The sequence below is a fragment of the Amblyomma maculatum genome, chromosome 6 (assembly GCF_055883805.1).
Source record: "Amblyomma maculatum isolate TAMU_Amacu chromosome 6, ASM5588380v1, whole genome shotgun sequence".
Taxonomy (NCBI): domain Eukaryota; kingdom Metazoa; phylum Arthropoda; class Arachnida; order Ixodida; family Ixodidae; genus Amblyomma; species Amblyomma maculatum.
The window spans coordinates 124,397,587-124,415,053 of record NC_139349.1 but is presented as its reverse complement, the minus strand read 5'-3'; the positions used below and the strand labels follow the sequence as shown (position 1 = coordinate 124,415,053).

Here is a 17,467-nt window from a genome sequence, read left to right as displayed (position 1 = left end):
GGATTTGTGAGATATTTGCTTCACTTCACGCTCACGTCAACGCATCCAAGCCAGGGGCATCTCGGCAACGATCAGGTCCCAACTACCGATGTCATCGATCCGGTGAGCTTAATTTTTGGCTAACTAATTGGGAAGAACATGGAACGCTTTAAAAAAAACTGAAAGTTTCACGCTCGCAAGTTACGAAGCTGATCAACGAAATCAACGAGTGGCAAGTGACACTCGCAAGTAATGATGGGACGTTACTGCACGCTAGGCTCAGCAAATTTGCAACAACAGCTTCAGACCATCGACAGAAAAATCGAACCATTGGTACCAGAAGACGACACAGAAAACGAGTATGAACAAATGTTCGAGTACCAAGACAGGGTTGTAACCTGCCTCGCTGGACTGCAACTTCATGTGAAGAATGGTCCGGTATCAACGAAGGCTGTCGTGGAATCGGTGGGCAGCGGCATCATCATTTAAACGGCCACGCCAGCCGCTAAAACGACCGCGCCAGCAACCCAAATAGCCAACACGGTGAAAACGAAAGTCAAGCTGCCTAAAATTGACTCACTCAAATTTACGGGATGGCGCTCTGACTGGCAACCTTTTGGGAAGTGTTCGAGCAGGTAGGTGACAGTAACGAAGGTTTTGTCTTACATAGACAGATTTCACTATCTGCGAACATCAGTCACGGGCGACGCTGCAGTCGCACTTGCTCGTCTTTCACCGGCAAGTGCCACTGCAGGTCGAGGAGAACGACAAAATGTGTCAAGCTTTAGAGTTCTTTGAGGACAACATCAAGTGAGTCGGTAATCGCTATGAAGTTGCGCTGCCTTGGAACTCCGAGATTTTACTCGTGGGTAACTGAGAAATTGCTTTGAAGCGCCTCAATCTATTGGCGAACCGACTCAAAAGGGCTCCTGACCTTCTCGAAGAATACTATGCTGCGATCAGGCAGTACGGTATTCTGGACATGGCAGAACGGGTAGAAGAAAAGGCCGACCACTACCACTGCGTTTACCACATGCCTCATCAAGCAGTGCTTCATGACTCCAGAAAATTCAGTGATGTTTGATGCTTCTTCCCACGCCAAAAGTACAGTCTTAATGATTACCTTGAAACAGGACCCATCATAACAGCAGATCTCGTCGGCCTTTTGCTCAATTTCCGCAAGTATTGAGTTGCGCTTCTTGCGACATTGAGCAGGTTTTCTAGTGCGAGAGCAAGACAGAGACGTACTGCGATATTTTTGGTTCCGAGACACTCCTTGGGCCGGTACTTCGTTGCCTCCCATTGAAACGTGGCGCATGAAGCGGTACCGTTTCAAACCACCGCAAGCCCGTTTCTGCTCTCCGCTACCCTTCACCACCACTTAAAAGCTTGCGAGGAAGAATTTCCCCAAACTGCCAGCCAGCTGCAGCAAAGCCTTTATGTAGGCGACCTACTAATTGGTGCAGATGACGAAGAGGAGGCTTTGAGGCTCTACAATGAAGCGAACGCGATCTTGGACTTCATCTAGATGAAGTCGCACAAGTAGTCGTCGAATAACGAAAGGCTACACCGGCTATTTGGGCACGATGACAGCGAAAATAAGTCTCTAGAATTCTTCTCCGGAGTGCTGAAGGTGCTGGGACTGATATCGGACCCCATTACCGATCGCCTGACCTTTGCGCCATGAGTCGCAAGCACCATCACAATATAGACACACCAAACGTTCCATGCTGCAAACTACCGCACTGATCTATGACCCACTGGTATGGCTGTCACCTTTTATCGAAAGGGCTAAGGTAGTGTTTCAGCAGTTGTGGCGCCAGAATGTCGAATGGGACAATGACCGACCAAACGACAAAGCTGAAGGCTGGAAAACCTGGTACTGTGAATTAGAACATCTTCCCGAGATACAGGTACCACGGTACTGCGGAGCCGACGTCAGCGGGCCGGCTACAAAAACGCACCTGCACATCTTCATAGACGCCAGTTCCACGGCCTATGGGGCAGTCGCCTACCCCACCATCGCTTCAGAAGACGGCCTAACTTAAACAATTGTAATGAGCAATTTGACGGTGACTCCACTTAAAGAACTCACGCTAGCAAGAGTGGAGCTAATGGCATGCTTGCTTGCAGCTCGACTGTGCAGCTACACAGTAAATACGCTCGGGAAGCACCCTGATTACGTTAGTCTTTGGACCGATTCCGCCATCACTCTCCATTGGATTCGAGGTGACGCTGAACGCTGGCAGCAGTTCGTGCCAAACTGCGTCCGTGAGATACAGCACAGCACAGTATGCTAAGACTGGGCACTTCCCGGGGAAAGAGAACCCTGCGGATCTCCTGACGCGTGGCGTCGCAGTTTCCCGCCTTGCGACTAGTGAGATGTGGTGGACGGGAATCAAATGACTCCGCGCACATGAAAGCGAGTGGCCAAATGGACTGGTGCAGGCAACCTTCACGGACAAGGAATTAGAGAGCAGGCTGCCAACCAAGGCACTGCCGGCCATTTCGTCTCAGGAGACTGCGCCTGCGTTAATGAACGTTATCAGCTACAGATCTTTCACGATACTGATCAGAGTCACGGCTTGGGTGCTCCGTTTCAACTTTAAGGCAAGAAGACGAAGCGATGAAGCCGGACCCCTCACCCCCGAAGAGCTAGATCGGGCGAACTTTTTTGGATACGTAATGAGCAGAGCGAAGGCTGTTCCAAAGAACTGCACAGCATTCAGAAATCAGAAAACGGTGCCCAACGACTCTCCGACCGCTTCACTTGTGGTGGATGAAAATGGAGTTTTGAGGATTGACGGACGGCTACAACGTAGCCACCTGAGCTATGACGCCAAACATCCCGTCGTCATACCAAAAGGAAGCCACCTAGCGAAGCTGCTTGCCCACTACTGCCACCTCAAAGTGTTGCACGGAGGGATAATCTACGCGCTTACGCAGCTCAGAGAAAGATATCATGTGATCGGAGCAAAGCAGCTGGTGAAAATAATTGTAAAATAATGCGTAACATACCAGCGGTTCAACGAACTGCCGGCAAACGAAATGACAGCACCGCTGCCAAAAGACCACATAACAGAAGCCCAAATCTTTCAGGTGACAGGCGTTGACTTTGTTGACTTTGCCGGACCACTTGCGTCAAAGGGTTCTCGCCTACGAGATATGTAGTACTGTTGACCTGCGTAGTCACTGGAGGCATTCATCTGGAGCTGGCTGCCGACATGTCGATAGGCTCGTTTCTGCTCGCGTTTCGGCGATTCGCTATCAGACGAGGACTTCCGAGCGCCATCTACAGTGATAATGCCCTCGCGTTGAAGAAGGTCAACAAGGGATTTGGGATGCCTCTGGGATGTCATGCGAGGTGATCCAGTACAAGATTACCTTATAAACTCACATGTTCAATGGAAATTAATTATAGAACGCGGATCGTGGTGTGGTGACGTCTATGAGCGTCTTGTCGGACTAACGAAGCAAGCCTTAAAGAAGACGCTAGGGACGAGCTACTTGACGTTCGAAGAAATGTCAACTACGCCGGCCGAAGGGTAAGCGGTACTTATTTCTTGTCCACTTACTCATGTTTACAACAGAGCCGAACGAACCTGAACCGCTCTGTCCGACTATGTTTCTTACCGGAACACGACTGCCCTCCCTTCTGGAGCTGCAAACGAAGGAAATCTCTGCCCTGTCCTGTAACCACTTGCTAAAAATAATTTCAACTCGCAGAAAAGCATTGAAATTGTTCTGGAGACGATGGTGCCCTGAGTACTTAAAGGAGCTACAGCTGACTCATTCCAAAGGAACTTAACGAAGAAAGCAAGTTAAAATTGGGGACGTGGTCCTCCTGAAAGAAGATCTCCAGCCGCGGCAAATGTGGAAGCTGGGAATAATCGAAAGTGATTTCACGGGAAGAGACACACAGGCAAGAGCTTTTGAAGTTTGACTGCCAGGGGGACCAGACTTCACCGTCCAATTCAGTTCCTCTACCCTCTGGAACTCTCCGACTAAGAAATGACTTCGTCACTTCGGGGGGGAATGTGTCGGACACAAAAACGGAAAAAGACCAGAACTGAAGGGCGCGTCAGGAGACTGCGGTTTCGTCCCCCTGATCGCCGGCCGTGCGGCCACTCGCGGACGTGTGTGTTTGGGCGCGCGCGTGTGTGTGTATATGTGTGCGCGCCGCGGTGCCCTCCAGCAGCTGGCGTAGCGTTTCTGGCACGACTGCTGCTTGCTGCTGCGGGCCGGTCGACCAGCGGCTTGTCGCCCCTGAAAGCGCCCAAGGTTTCAGGCCGGGACATGTGTACGCGCTGGCGTCCTAACCAGATGCGGACGCCCGCCTGCCCTAGAATTCGTGCCTACAGGAGGGCTGCGAGCCAGCACTGAGCAGGCGAGGAAGATTCCTCTGTTACCGACACCACCGAACGAGCGCCGCGACTGCGAGGCTTCAAGGGCACAAACGAGCGGGGGGGGGGGGGGGAGGGGGGCCCAAAAAAAGAGAAACAAGGGAATGCCTGGAGAGGGTAATACGGCGAACCTTCGGCGAAAACCAGTGGCTTGCAAGACGCCGAATGAAACGATCGTCGGTTTGAATTTCTGTACAATTTCTTCCATGTACCCGTTAAATCAGTTAAGTTTCATCGGAGTTTTTATTCTGTGACCAAAATATCCCAACAAAGTCACGCGACAGCAACGACAACATTGTCAAAGTTAAAAAAGTTTGAGCATGGCGATGAGTATAACCACACCATCTGAAAGGGAACTCGCCTAACATCCATCCATCCATCTATAAACCATCCATCCATCCATCCATCCATCTATAAACCATCCATCCATCCATCCATCCATCCATCTATCCATCCATCCATCCATCCATCCATCCATCCATCCATCCATCCATCCATCCATCCATCCATCCATCCATACATACATACATACATACATACATACATACATACATACATACATACATACATACATACATACATACATACATACATACATACATACATACATACATACATACATACATACATACATACATACATACATACATACATACATACATACATACATACATACATACATCCATCCATCCATCCATCCATCCATCCAACACGTTTTGGGCGTTTCGCCTCTGTCTCTCGGTGATGCATTAAGCGTCTAACGTGCGCTTTCGTCGCATAGCCTTAGTGTCTGGTATTCGTTGTTCGTCAGCAAATCATAAAGCAGGTCGAAACCTCGCAGGAGGAGCACGGCATCCATTTTTCACGGTGCACCTAGTCGCTGTCTGCCTATTGGCGGGGACTGTTGCCCATAGATCAAATCCAAGTGGGTGGTACACTGTCCATGTTCGAAGTGATGCGTGAATCCAGGACGAACACACAGGCACTCTGGTAGGAGTTGTTAGCGCGTTCTTTGGATGATGACCTTATACCTTTGCCACTATTCTGATCGCAAGCAGGCCCAATTAGCCGCACTCTACCTTATCGAAGCGTCTGCCGGCTTCGTATTGGTATCCAAGACACTTGGGTGTTGATATGGTGGTAGTAGATTACACCATTTTTTGGGGCTGATAATGATCACGCTTTAAAATCACAAGTACAGCACTCTGATAACACCACACGAGTGCCATTATGATAGCCGTGTTTAATAGGATAAAATGCGATTGCAAGCTTTCAAGCACAAGGTATAAGTTTTCTAATAACGTGATACGCCTCACTATTACGCATTACAGATTGCCGTGCTTGTGAACCATACCTGTGTGCCGTACCTCCGATCAGCAATATTTGTCGTCACCTCATTGATGAAGAGCAGAAATAGAATAGCCAGCCTTGTCGTCTATTACCCTTTCGTATCACCCTGAGTGAATGTTCGAGCACCTTCTGGTCAAAACAAATTAAGCCTTCCCAGAATACAGCAGTAATCTGTAAGCACACTACTGGCTTGGCGTCGGACGTACGTTTTGACATGTGCTACTTCACGATACGGCTCCACTACTACCCAAGGATGTGGTTAGTTTTTTCTTTATTACCTTGTTAATAATATTGCAATCAGAGCTACTATGACTGCGATTAACAAAAAACTGAAAAATAAAGGCCAGTTTAGCTCAGCAAAGCACAAATATACACGCAGAAGAAAATTAAACAATCGATTAGATGAGCTGATTAGATGGTAGGGGTAACATTAAGAGATAGAAAGCGTGCAGAGTGGGTCAGAGAAATAACTCAAGTTAACGACATTCTAGTGGAAATCAAGAAGAAGAAATGGGCATGGGCAGGACATGTAGTGCGAAGAGAGGATAACCGATGGTCGCTGAGGGTAACAAACTGGATTCCAAGGGAAGGAAAGCGTAGCAGGGGGCGGCAGAAAGTTAGGTGGGCGGATGAGATTAAGAAATTCGCAGGGGTCAAGTGGATGCAGCTAGCACAGAACCGGGTTAAGTGGAGAGATATGGGAGAGGCCTTCGCCCTGCAGTGGGTATAATCAGGCTGATGATGATGATGATGATGATGATGATGATGATGATGATGATGATGATGATGATGATGAGATGAGCTTCGCTTCGTTAATCATTTCTTTTCCACACCCTCTCATGTTTGTGTATATACCAGGCGCCTATGGGTTTTGTTTGAATGAGGAAGCCTAATTAAGATTTGTAGTGCGACTTTGTCAAAGAAATAAAAACAATGGTGAAGGCGATATCCGAAGCACAGCGTGAAAAACGAGTAAATAAGCTGGTAACTGAGATGGCATAATCATTACCTCTACAGGCTGCTTGATCTGTCACATACTTGATACTATAGATCATATTTTGCTTGACAGCAGAGACGCAGTATACTACTGGGATATCTTGCATATGGCTTTAAGGAAGGCACTGGCTATATCATGTGTGGTTTTGCGGTTCCTACCTGTCCATAACCAGGGGGGTTGTGCCACACAACTTACTCATGGGCGCTTGACTCTGCCTTGTTATGGTCAACGAGAATGCTTACGACACACGCAAGGGAGTATTATATTAAAAGTATGACTAAGCTGAAAGCGCAGTGTCATGAGTGAGAAATTTTTGAATATATGGCAATTTTGATCGAGCGCGCTATCTTAGACCACTCAGAAACATTATGCAGCCTTACGTTTTGCTGGCGTTTTCAGCGATATTTTTCATTATTTGGGACTTTTACCTCACCATCTTTTTATTGTGAACAGGTAATAAAGCGAAAAACGCAAATATGAGCGGAGGTCTAACACAGTGGCCAGAGTACTTGGCCTTGTCGCCTGGGCCAGAGATCAAATTTCAACGGGGGCGATTTTCTTTCTAGCAGGGTTCTGACAAAAAGCTTTGAAACGTTCACTTGAAAGTTTGGCTGCTTAATGGATCTCCGCGCTCACAACCACAGAGAAAAAATATTCTCAAAATGTTTTAAATCTTCTGTGACCCTTGTTAGTGCTTCACCGAGCACCGTAGTAGCTACACTTATCTTCTGTGTTTTTGAAATCAGGCACGCCTCTGGTGGAGGTTGTAAGAGCTGAATAAACGCTTTCTTATTGATGTACGCATTACTTCGCAACAACCTTGACAGGAGAATTAAAATGATCGACCCAGCATTACGAGAAACTAGAATCGTCTGCGACGGAGTGAAGACACAAACGGTAACATTCCGCTTTGTTTCGACCATATGACAGTAGCGGTTTAATTTACATGGCTGAAGGAAAGTTTAAAGCTAATTTCGGCGCTGTAAGACTTGTTGCGTTTTCCCCTTGCTATGTTACGTGACCTGACCTTGTCCCCTGCGGGAAATGGACATTGCAGATATGCAGTTTTAGGCATTGTCGCGGGCAGTTTTCGGCTCGCATCGTGCAGAACCGAGTTACGTAAGTATCGTTGTCGAATATAGAAAAACGTAAATGACCTTGTATGCTCTGTCTCTGCAAACGAATGTCGAGATCAAGAATGTTAGGCATGCTTTTCTATTCACAACCACCTGTAAGCAATACATGCTTCGATGTGCAACCTCTACATCTAACATCTCGCCTGCTCGTTGACAAAATACATTAAGACCGCACAGTAAGTTCCGCCGGGTACGCTGATGTATCCGTTGGTTCATTATTATTTAAAAAAAAACTAATCTATTTGAAAATTTGCAATTCAGTGCTTTTTGGCTTCTTGTTAAATGTAAACGTGAATGCAAAAACATATGAGCTCATTCGCCTCAGTGTACTTTACGTCAAAGCATGCAAGTTCGAAACTCGATCACCAAAGTGTAATTTATAACAAACCAAGAAACACATTCACAACTCCTTTGATTAACAAATTGCGTTTTTTTTCTTAACAACACGTGAAACGTATCCGCATTCTTATTATGGTGCATTCGAACACGGAATTTTTACTCACCTGTAAAAGGGCTTCGATGGGTTATATCTTTAACAATAGTGCAATTTTCTTCCGCCAACAGGAACTGATAGGTTGCATGCTTGAAACCTGCGGTTCAGGAGATGGGAATTTATATCCTGTACATATACGTGTTTCACAAACTTTTTATTTTCGCCAAGGAAATTGTGCAGTATAGAACCATTATCTCCGACTTCCGAAGCGTAAATATCTTTATACATAAAACTCCAGGTAACTTGCATGCGAGGAAAGGTCCAGAACCGAAACAATTGCGATTTTATAAAGCGCTTGAAAATTTGGGGACACTTAAGCTCCGGCCTTAAGGTGAAAACAAGACAGCGCCACTTGTCGCCGTCAGCCGGCTCCCCATTTCTCTCCTCGTTCGTGTAAATGCACTTTGCCATTCACATAAGTATTATAGCTTGGTTTGTGCCTATGTTAACCAACTCATGAATATGTAGTCGCAAGTCGCGATGTAAGTATTAATCCCACTGCTAATCATGCTTCGAACGCGCTTGTGTAACTTACGAGCAACGTCTATAATTTGGATACCTAATTAAGGCTCTATATAGAAGGTTAGACTCCGATCATGCCTTCCTGTGTAAATACAAAACCTCAGCTGGAAGCTCTTGCCAGCTAGGTCATCTAATTTTATTACTGATATTATAAAACTCATCGAAAAGCCAGTGCCTTGCCATGTCGGTTGCCCAATACCACTTGCAAAATCCACGAATCTGATTTTTCGCTCATAACGCCAAACCCCACGCAGACAGAACTGACCCTCAGCTTCCTATAGAAAGGGGCCATGAATGTTGTTGTGAAGATCCATCACACAGTAAATCAGTTGAGAGAAGCGGGAAGGAGGTGTTCAGCACAACTCATGCATATAAAGTGTCATGCAGAACTGAGAGGAGGTGTTAGGCAGTCCGACGGAGTGTTTTCTCTGGCGCTAACATGCTACGTCTTTCTTAGGAAAAGGACATCGCTGTTCACTCTTCGGCTAAAATGGCGCCCTGGACTTCTTGCTGTGTGCTGAGCTGGGAAGACTCGGATCACCTAGCCACGCAGGCGCGGACACCCGACCCGCTCATCGCTTTTGCATGGACTAGGCCCCTGATGAAGCTCTTATCTGGGACCCACCATGCTATGTAAGCAGCTGCAGCGGATCGGCCGATCGCAGTCCGACGCAGTGCTTGCTCTGGCGCTAACATGCTACGTCTTTCTTAGGTAAGCATTGTTGCTTTCATTGTGAAAATTCTGTTTCTGCACTTCGTCGAACTGCGATTGTGCCTATTTGGTGCCGATTTATTTCGTCGATTTTTCTTTTGCTTACCATCATGTCTGCTGCAACCAGTGATACAAATTGTCCTACTTGCTAAAAACCAGTGCAGCGGGGCAAACAGAGCTTACAATGCAGTGAGTGTAAATGTGTTTATCATACCGTAAAGTGCACTGGCGTGTCTAAAAAGCAGATAAAACAGGATTGGATATGCAACTCGTGCGTAGATATTCAGTCATCTGAGCTTGAGGAAGAGGACATGACTCTCAGCAGCCGACTCTTAAACAGGCCATGTCGGCAATCAGTGCATTGAGCACCAAGCTTTCAGAATTCAACTCATGAGTCGACAAGCTTGATAAGACCATACAACAGCAGTCTGCTAAAAATGACAAAGTAATTGAACAGATCCAAGCGCAAGGTAAAATTATTGAAGGAATTGAAAGTCAATAGATCTACTTTCAAATAAATATGATGAGATGAAGACTGCTCTCAGTGCTCACAAACTCGCGGTTGCAGCTCTTGATAAACGTGCAGCAGACCTTGAATCTTTGCTGACTGCAAAAACCAAGAGTTAGCGGAGCTTCACAACGCAGTTACGAACCTTGACGCATACTCTAGGAGGAACAATGTACAGATACATGTGGTTGCTCAGACATACAAGAAGGAGCTCCCTGTCGTGTTGAATGAACTAGCGTTGAAACTTGGCGTCTCTTCGAACACACTTGATCAGGTTGATTCAATGCACAGACTGCCTGCTCAGAAGGGAAAAATACCTCCCATAATCGTGAAGTTCAACACTCGGGCCCCTCGAGATGAATGGCTCAGTAAGAGATACACGTTAAGTTCAGAAGATATATTTTTGTAAATGAAAATCTACCGCAGTACACGAAATACCTGTTCTGGAAGACAAAACAGACAGCTTAGATGCTGTCGTTTAAGTTTGTTTGGATCAAAAACGGCAAGGTCTATATGAGGAAGGCGGAAAGTCAGGGAGCTGTTAAGGTCTCAAATGAAGGGGACTTGTTGAACCTACACTAAATATGTTCAATACGTTTGATTCATTTTCTAATTGGACTGAGGATAAGAGCTGAATCTAGAGTTCAGTGCAAACCGGTACTGGACCTCGTTTACGTGAATGTCAGAAATATTAAACGTCACTAGAACTTACTAAACACTTACTCGGCTCAGCCACTTACATATCTGCATATTCTGTTGCTGTCTGAGGTCAATATAAATCAATCTGAATCTGACACATTTGGACTTAATGGCTTTAATTCCTTTTCGTTCTGTCGGGAATTGAGTAAAGGTGGAGGTATCATGGCGTATGCTAGAAAGACGTAGCTTAATGAAATTATTCCATGTGAATTTACCGCAGCTGAAGCCATCGCTTTTTCGGTGAGCAATTCTGACTTGAAATTTTTTGTCATTGCTATATACAGGCCCCCAAGCTCCGATCTTCACACATTTTTCGATGAACTGTCATTATTGATTGCTTCTTGCGCAAACGAGAACTTAGTGATAGCTGCAGATTTAAATATAGATATCAGCCAAACTGGAAAACGAGGCACTGCCGTTTATTTGGATTTACTTGCGAGCTATGGAATTGAAAACAACATTCACAGTTACACTAGAGAGGAAATCATGGGCAATAGGTTGACCAGGTCGTGCATTGACCACATAGCCTCGCGCTCTACTACTTTAGAAATGTCTGCTGGTGTTATACATCAAAAGGTTGCTGATCATTATTTTGCAGCTTTATCCATTTTTGACAATTCTCGTCAGGATAGGAGTGAAGTAAACACAATAACTATTATCGATAATGCGATAGTGGATGAATTAGTTCAGACTTCGGACTGGGATAGTCTAATTAATTCGAGTCACTAGAGGCATACGAGGGCCTTGTAAGGACTTTTAATAAAATATATATGCCCTTGCAACGCGTCGGGTCAAGATAAGACGCAGGAATCCGGAAAAAAAATGAATAACCAGTGATATTTTAAAGTTATCATATGAAAAGGATAGATTATGGAACTCGTGCAAAAAGAACCCAGATGACTCTGCTCTCAAGCAGGAGTACCGTGCAGTTAGAAACAGGCTCACCGCTATGTTAAGGCTTAAGAAAAAACAGTTATTTACAGCGGAATTATCGCATTGCCGGCGTAATGTGCGAAATACGTGGGACACTTTGAACTACCTGCTGGGCAGGCCCAGTCAACAATCTTTAGACGAAAAACTTATTAAAGCATTTCCACGTGAATCGCCTCAAGATATTGCGAATTCATTTAATATTTCTGTCGCCGCTTCGATAGGTAAGCTGACACAGAATGCCCCTAAACCCCATCCGGGTTATATCGGATTGCCATTGCTCAACTCTACGTTTCTTCCGCCTACTGATACAGATGAGCTGCGTACAGTGCTTGCTTCCCTTTCTGCCCACAGACCTCCGGGATATGATAAAATTAGAGTGCGACATTTGCAAAAAAGCTTCAACAAAATGAAAACGTTACTGCTCTTTATTCTGAATGGCTGCATTGGAACTGGGGAAATACCTGCCGGACTGAAGATCTCAGTGGTTAGGCCAGTGCCGAAGAAGGGCTCCAGGACGGATAAAAATAATTACAGACCTATAGCTATATTGCCTACTTTTGGCATTATTTTGGAGAAGATTGTTTATAATAATATGGAAGCATTTTGTAGAAAATATGACGTAATCCATCCTTCTCAGTATGGCTTTCAGCGCGGATTAAGTGCTATAGATCTGCTCGAAGACTGTTCGGACCACATAATTGAAACTATAGATCATAATGAAATTTCTCTCGGCCTTTTCTTAGACCTGTCTAAAGCTTTCGATACTGTTGACCACTCTATTCTGATATATAAGTTATATAAGGTTGGATTCAGACGACCATACCGAGTTTTCTTTAGGAACTTTTTTTCGAATCGCTTTCAAACCGTCATGGTGAAAAATCAATACAGTGACTTTGTCCAAGTCCAGTTTGGGGTCCCCTTCGCCTTTTACTATTTAATATTTATATTAATGACTTAAGCAATCCAAACCTTTTCAGTATGCAGACGACACAGCCCTACTTATGTCCCATCGATCCTTTGAACAGGCCAGAGACTTGCTACAAGCAGATGTTTATAGTATAGTGCAGTGGTTTAATTCGAACCAAATATATTTGAATAAAAGCAAAAGTATCCTGTTGTGCTTTAGAAATCCACACAACAATATACGCGAGTGAAACGATTGTTCTGCATGATGCTGGGTGTAGTGGATGTCAATGTGAGTCTTTGCTATTCTCATCTACAGTAAAATACCTTGGCCTTTACTTCAATCAACATTTTTCATGGGCTACGCATATCCAGCATGTTGTCAATCGTCTTCGAACTGTTTCAGCCCAACTGTACAAGCTAAGGCTCACATGCCCAATCAGGCACCGTAGAATGGTTTTTAGAGCTATGGGTGAATCTGTATTACGGTATGGTGTCACAGTGTATGGCTCTTGCCGTGGCCCACCCACAAGCGCTCTTGCGCTTCTGTGGGCACGAGAATGTACTCTGTATTGATGAATGGTAATACAATTATGTATGTATTATATGTATGTATGTACTGAAACTGGTCGGACTGCCTAATTTTAATGTTTTTTTTTTTCTGAACCTCGACCTTCTAAACTATTATTGCAGCCTAGAGCAGACAACTCGGACGCTATACACCAACAATGTTTCCAAAGACAACGTGGAGAAGCTGTTTTCGGTTTTACTCCATTCTGTGTGTTCAGGGCGACATATTTACTACTCTTTGGACACTTCTCCGGTCACTATTCGGTGGCAACGTAGCTAATATAGTAAATATACCAATTTTAGCTATTTTATTCAGTCGGCCCACATATAATGTGTTGTTACAAAATTTTGCATCACGTAGAACGGGATCAAGAGCGAGGGCGAAAGCTGTGCTAGAACCCTCTTACGCTACCTATGGCTTCAAGACTGCCAGAACCGAGACCTCCGTAAGCTACAAGCTGATCAATTAATGGGAAATGAGGGTGCTCGTTATAATACACGAAGGAAAGAAGCCAACAGTCGGCGAGGCCAAGGAAAGCGTTGGGGATGGTATATATATATATATATATATATAAAATAATGTCTATTGCTGATTACTACGAGACAGAGGAAAACGACTAGAGAAAAATTGATGTTGAGGCTTGTCGAAAGCCTGTGCATAGAACGTCATGCATAGGCGGGAGTGAGCCCTTGCGATCAAAAATTTTATGCAGTTGCTTCCTGCTGTCTTTAAAAATTCGTGTTTGAAGGTCGACTAGCCCCGCCTGAGTAAAAGCAACTTCTGGATAAAGAATGCAGAAATCTTCTACTCAATCCTCTGTACAAAATATATTGTGAATAATTAAAATAATTCCGAAGGACAGAAGCTGTGTGTTCATTTGCGCACAGTTCTTATTATCATTTGGGGGACTTTGGAATATGGCAAAAATTTTTTTTGTCATTTAAATTCAAAATATTTTGACTGGGATCAATGAGTCGTCCAGAACAAATTGCGTGAGCACGAACACACTTCGCCACTCGTTGAAGAAACTGCTTCACTTACAGGGAGAAAAGAGAGGAAGCACGGCGGTATTGCAGTCTAGCATAGAGTGATTTAACTACGAAAGAAAATTGACTGTCGCGCAATGGGATCATTTTATGTGCACACACAGGAGCTGAATTGCGCTCTACGTGGCTCGCTGGCTACCGACGCGTTGTTCCTTGTTCTCACACTTCGTAACCGAAACAAGGCACCGTTCCCCGCATCACCCTCGTTCGCATATTCGGATTTTCCACAAGCCAGTTCCTCCCATTCACGTCACACCTTCTAATCGACATGCACCTTCACGATGGCTGTCTTCTACGGATCTCCACTATCTCCATGCCAAACCAGGCGCACTAAAGTCTCTATCCTCCTGATTAAATACCTGAATTCGTGTTTGGTGACCTCAGTCGTAGGACAATACTACCCGATATGGTCACTCCAATACTCTCGCAAAACAGCCTGGTCCACTCTACACCAAGCAGCATGTTATTTTCGATCGTTCTTCGCGCTTCAATGCGTACGATTCCAGCTGCGAAGCGGTGCATTTGAGTTGCGGATGTTTTTTAGATTCACATCAATGGCCTTCGAAATATGGCCAAGCGAAGGCGTTACTACACTTTTAGCAGCACTGCTTTCATGCAATATATTGCATGAAAGCTGTTGTGATACGGTTATTGTGATATGTTGTGATATGACTGATTCAGCAAAACCAGTTATAAGTCGCAAAATTAGTTGTCGATGCGTGTTACATCACGCGATAAACCTAACACAGCATGACGTGCGGCCATTAGTGGGGGCCTGGAGAATTTTGAACTTTATTTCTTGACTTTGAACGTCGCCCTCAGCATACATGGACGTTTCGCAGAAGTATTTATTTTATTGGGATATTTGCAGAAAGAGCGAAAAAGATTCAATGAGGGATGAGATGATGGTTTGGTTTGGTTTTGTAGGGTTTACCGTCCCAAAGCGACTAAGGCTATGAGAGACGCCGTAGTGGAGGACTCCGGAAATTTCGACCACCTGGGGTTCTTTAACGTGCACTGACGTGCAGGGATGAGATGAGGACACAAACTCTTCCTGAAAACACTCAAAGAACCTCTTTAATATTGATCACTTGTGTCCAATTGTCTGGGTCGGCCGATATTATTGGGCAGTGCGGGCGTCTCAAATTTGTATTTTCATAAAGAGCGACATTTATTCTGAAATAATTATTACATCCGGTTAATTAACTGTTTGGTTCGTACTCGTTTTGGTTTTTACCGCACTTTTGGCATTTAATCCTCTGTTAGAGGTAATAAATTTATATTTTGTGCTCTTCTGAGAAAGTAAAATTCGCGCACCACAAAATACTCTGTTAATGTGCACAAAGTTGTTTGATCCTCTCAGCGAGAGGTGAATGAAACTCGACTCACTTTTCTATCTGTCGATCTGCAGTAAATTTAGTTTTCAACTTCAGTATTTTTATCCGATCATTCATCAATACCAGCATATTCATTGACAAAACGCGCTAATTGCGCTCCCAAGAAGCAAAACTGTATTGCTCAGCAGCACGTGTTTGATGCTTCGTTTGAGTCGTAGCATTGGCAAACATTTGAGAGTGCAACGTTTTCGTACACTATAAATGCTGCTGAGATTTGACCTTCTATGCGCAATGAAGACATTTTTTGCTTGGTATACAGTGTATACCTGATCAGATATGCGAGAATAAACAAACCCTCGTCTCTATTTTAAAAACAATGAAGTCCTGTTAGGATTATACTTAAGTGCAGTCGAATAACTTTGGCTTTCGCCCTCATCAATTTTATGTGGATAATAACAAACTGTGAAATGAAATGCTGTCCAGAGCCACAAATATCTTTTAACTAAGGTACTGCCAACAAGGTAGCCTTAACGCAGCTCTGTCTATTTCATGTAAATGAAAACCTCTAATTTCTAAAGCCATAACGTGGGAGCACGCTGCATGCTCCTCAATGCGTTTCTATTACAGTGATCTCATCCGGAGCTTGTAAACCTTCCTCCGATAAAACCCGTTATTAATTTCACAACGACTTCAGCATGCTGGTTTATTCTAAAAGCCGGACCGACAAGATATCGGGCGGAGCTGTCATTGCGGAGTTTTCTGAATGAGCCGCTGCTACTGGCTTCGGGAACGAAAAACGACCGCAGGCTTAATAAAATGTTCAGAGCTATCAAATAACATGGCTACACTAAAAAAAGCAAGAATAAATGCAGACGAAAAAGAGATTGCGTCCTCTCAGAATTCTAAGCTCCATCCTTACATTCCCCAGTTGAGTAGGCGGACGGCTGGAAAGCACGGTCATATTCCTCCTTGTATAGCATAACCCTGTGTTTCGTACACTGTATCTGTTCCTCAACTGTAGAAATTGTAGTCGTAGCTCGGTGACCGCCTCTCTAAACGAGCTTAATATTTTCAAGTATATCACAATCGGCTCCCGATGTTCCCCACCTTTATATCGCATCAGTTGCTTGCGGGTATGTCTTAAAATCTCCTTTGTATCAATGTCGGCTCTTTTAAGGCCGAAGCCTTTAATGGCTCATACTCAGAGCCATGACGTTATCCGTCCGGCCATGAGAAGTGTCACGCTTCTTCGGAGCTAGTGACCTCATCACCTGGTGATGTCAATGACCATGACGCCCGAGATTGTGAAAGGCACATTATAATCTCCCTCGACTACGATGAGGAAGATAGTTAAAAATGAAAAAAGTTTCCGACATCACTGCAGAATCTGCACTAGAGAAACGCGTAAGCTCGAGCTTTGCTGTGTTGTCCGCGAGACGTGTCAGCGGGATTCCGCTAGTGACATATACCGAGCCTTTCTTTTCCTACTAACTAATTATAGAACGCCGGTGAACATTGATTGTATTCGACAAGGGGCGCGCGATGTACCGTGTGCAGCAGCAACTCTTAGGCTCTCCCATTTCTGCACTGCAGATTCTACCGTGTTAGAAGATATGCAATTCGCGCGGCATGCAGAGATATATGACAGAGCAATGCATGCCATCGTAAGGAACAAAACCGCAGAAAATACAGGATGTGGCAAGATGACAACAAGAGCATACTCGTTGTTTCTGACCTATCTCTTCTGCGGATGTGTTCCTTACGATGTCCCACCAACTGTCCTACACTCGCGCATTGTTAATATGCATGATATACGACATGCTTACGTTTCACATGCTTGTAGCGAAGCAGCGACGTCAATATTCCACTTCTGAGTGA

The 17,467-nt window shown here is 44.7% G+C and overlaps 1 protein-coding gene across 1 annotated transcript in view; it reads right to left on the bottom strand.

Moving 5' to 3' along the window:
* Nucleotides 1-17,467, bottom strand: part of LOC146186706 (uncharacterized) — an 83,287-nt gene that overhangs the window by 21,309 nt on the left and 44,511 nt on the right. The window contains exon 4 of the mRNA XM_084605722.1: nt 8,369-8,455. Within this exon, the coding sequence (XP_084461848.1) occupies nt 8,369-8,455 (87 nt within the window). The remainder of the gene's footprint in view (nt 1-8,368; nt 8,456-17,467) is intronic.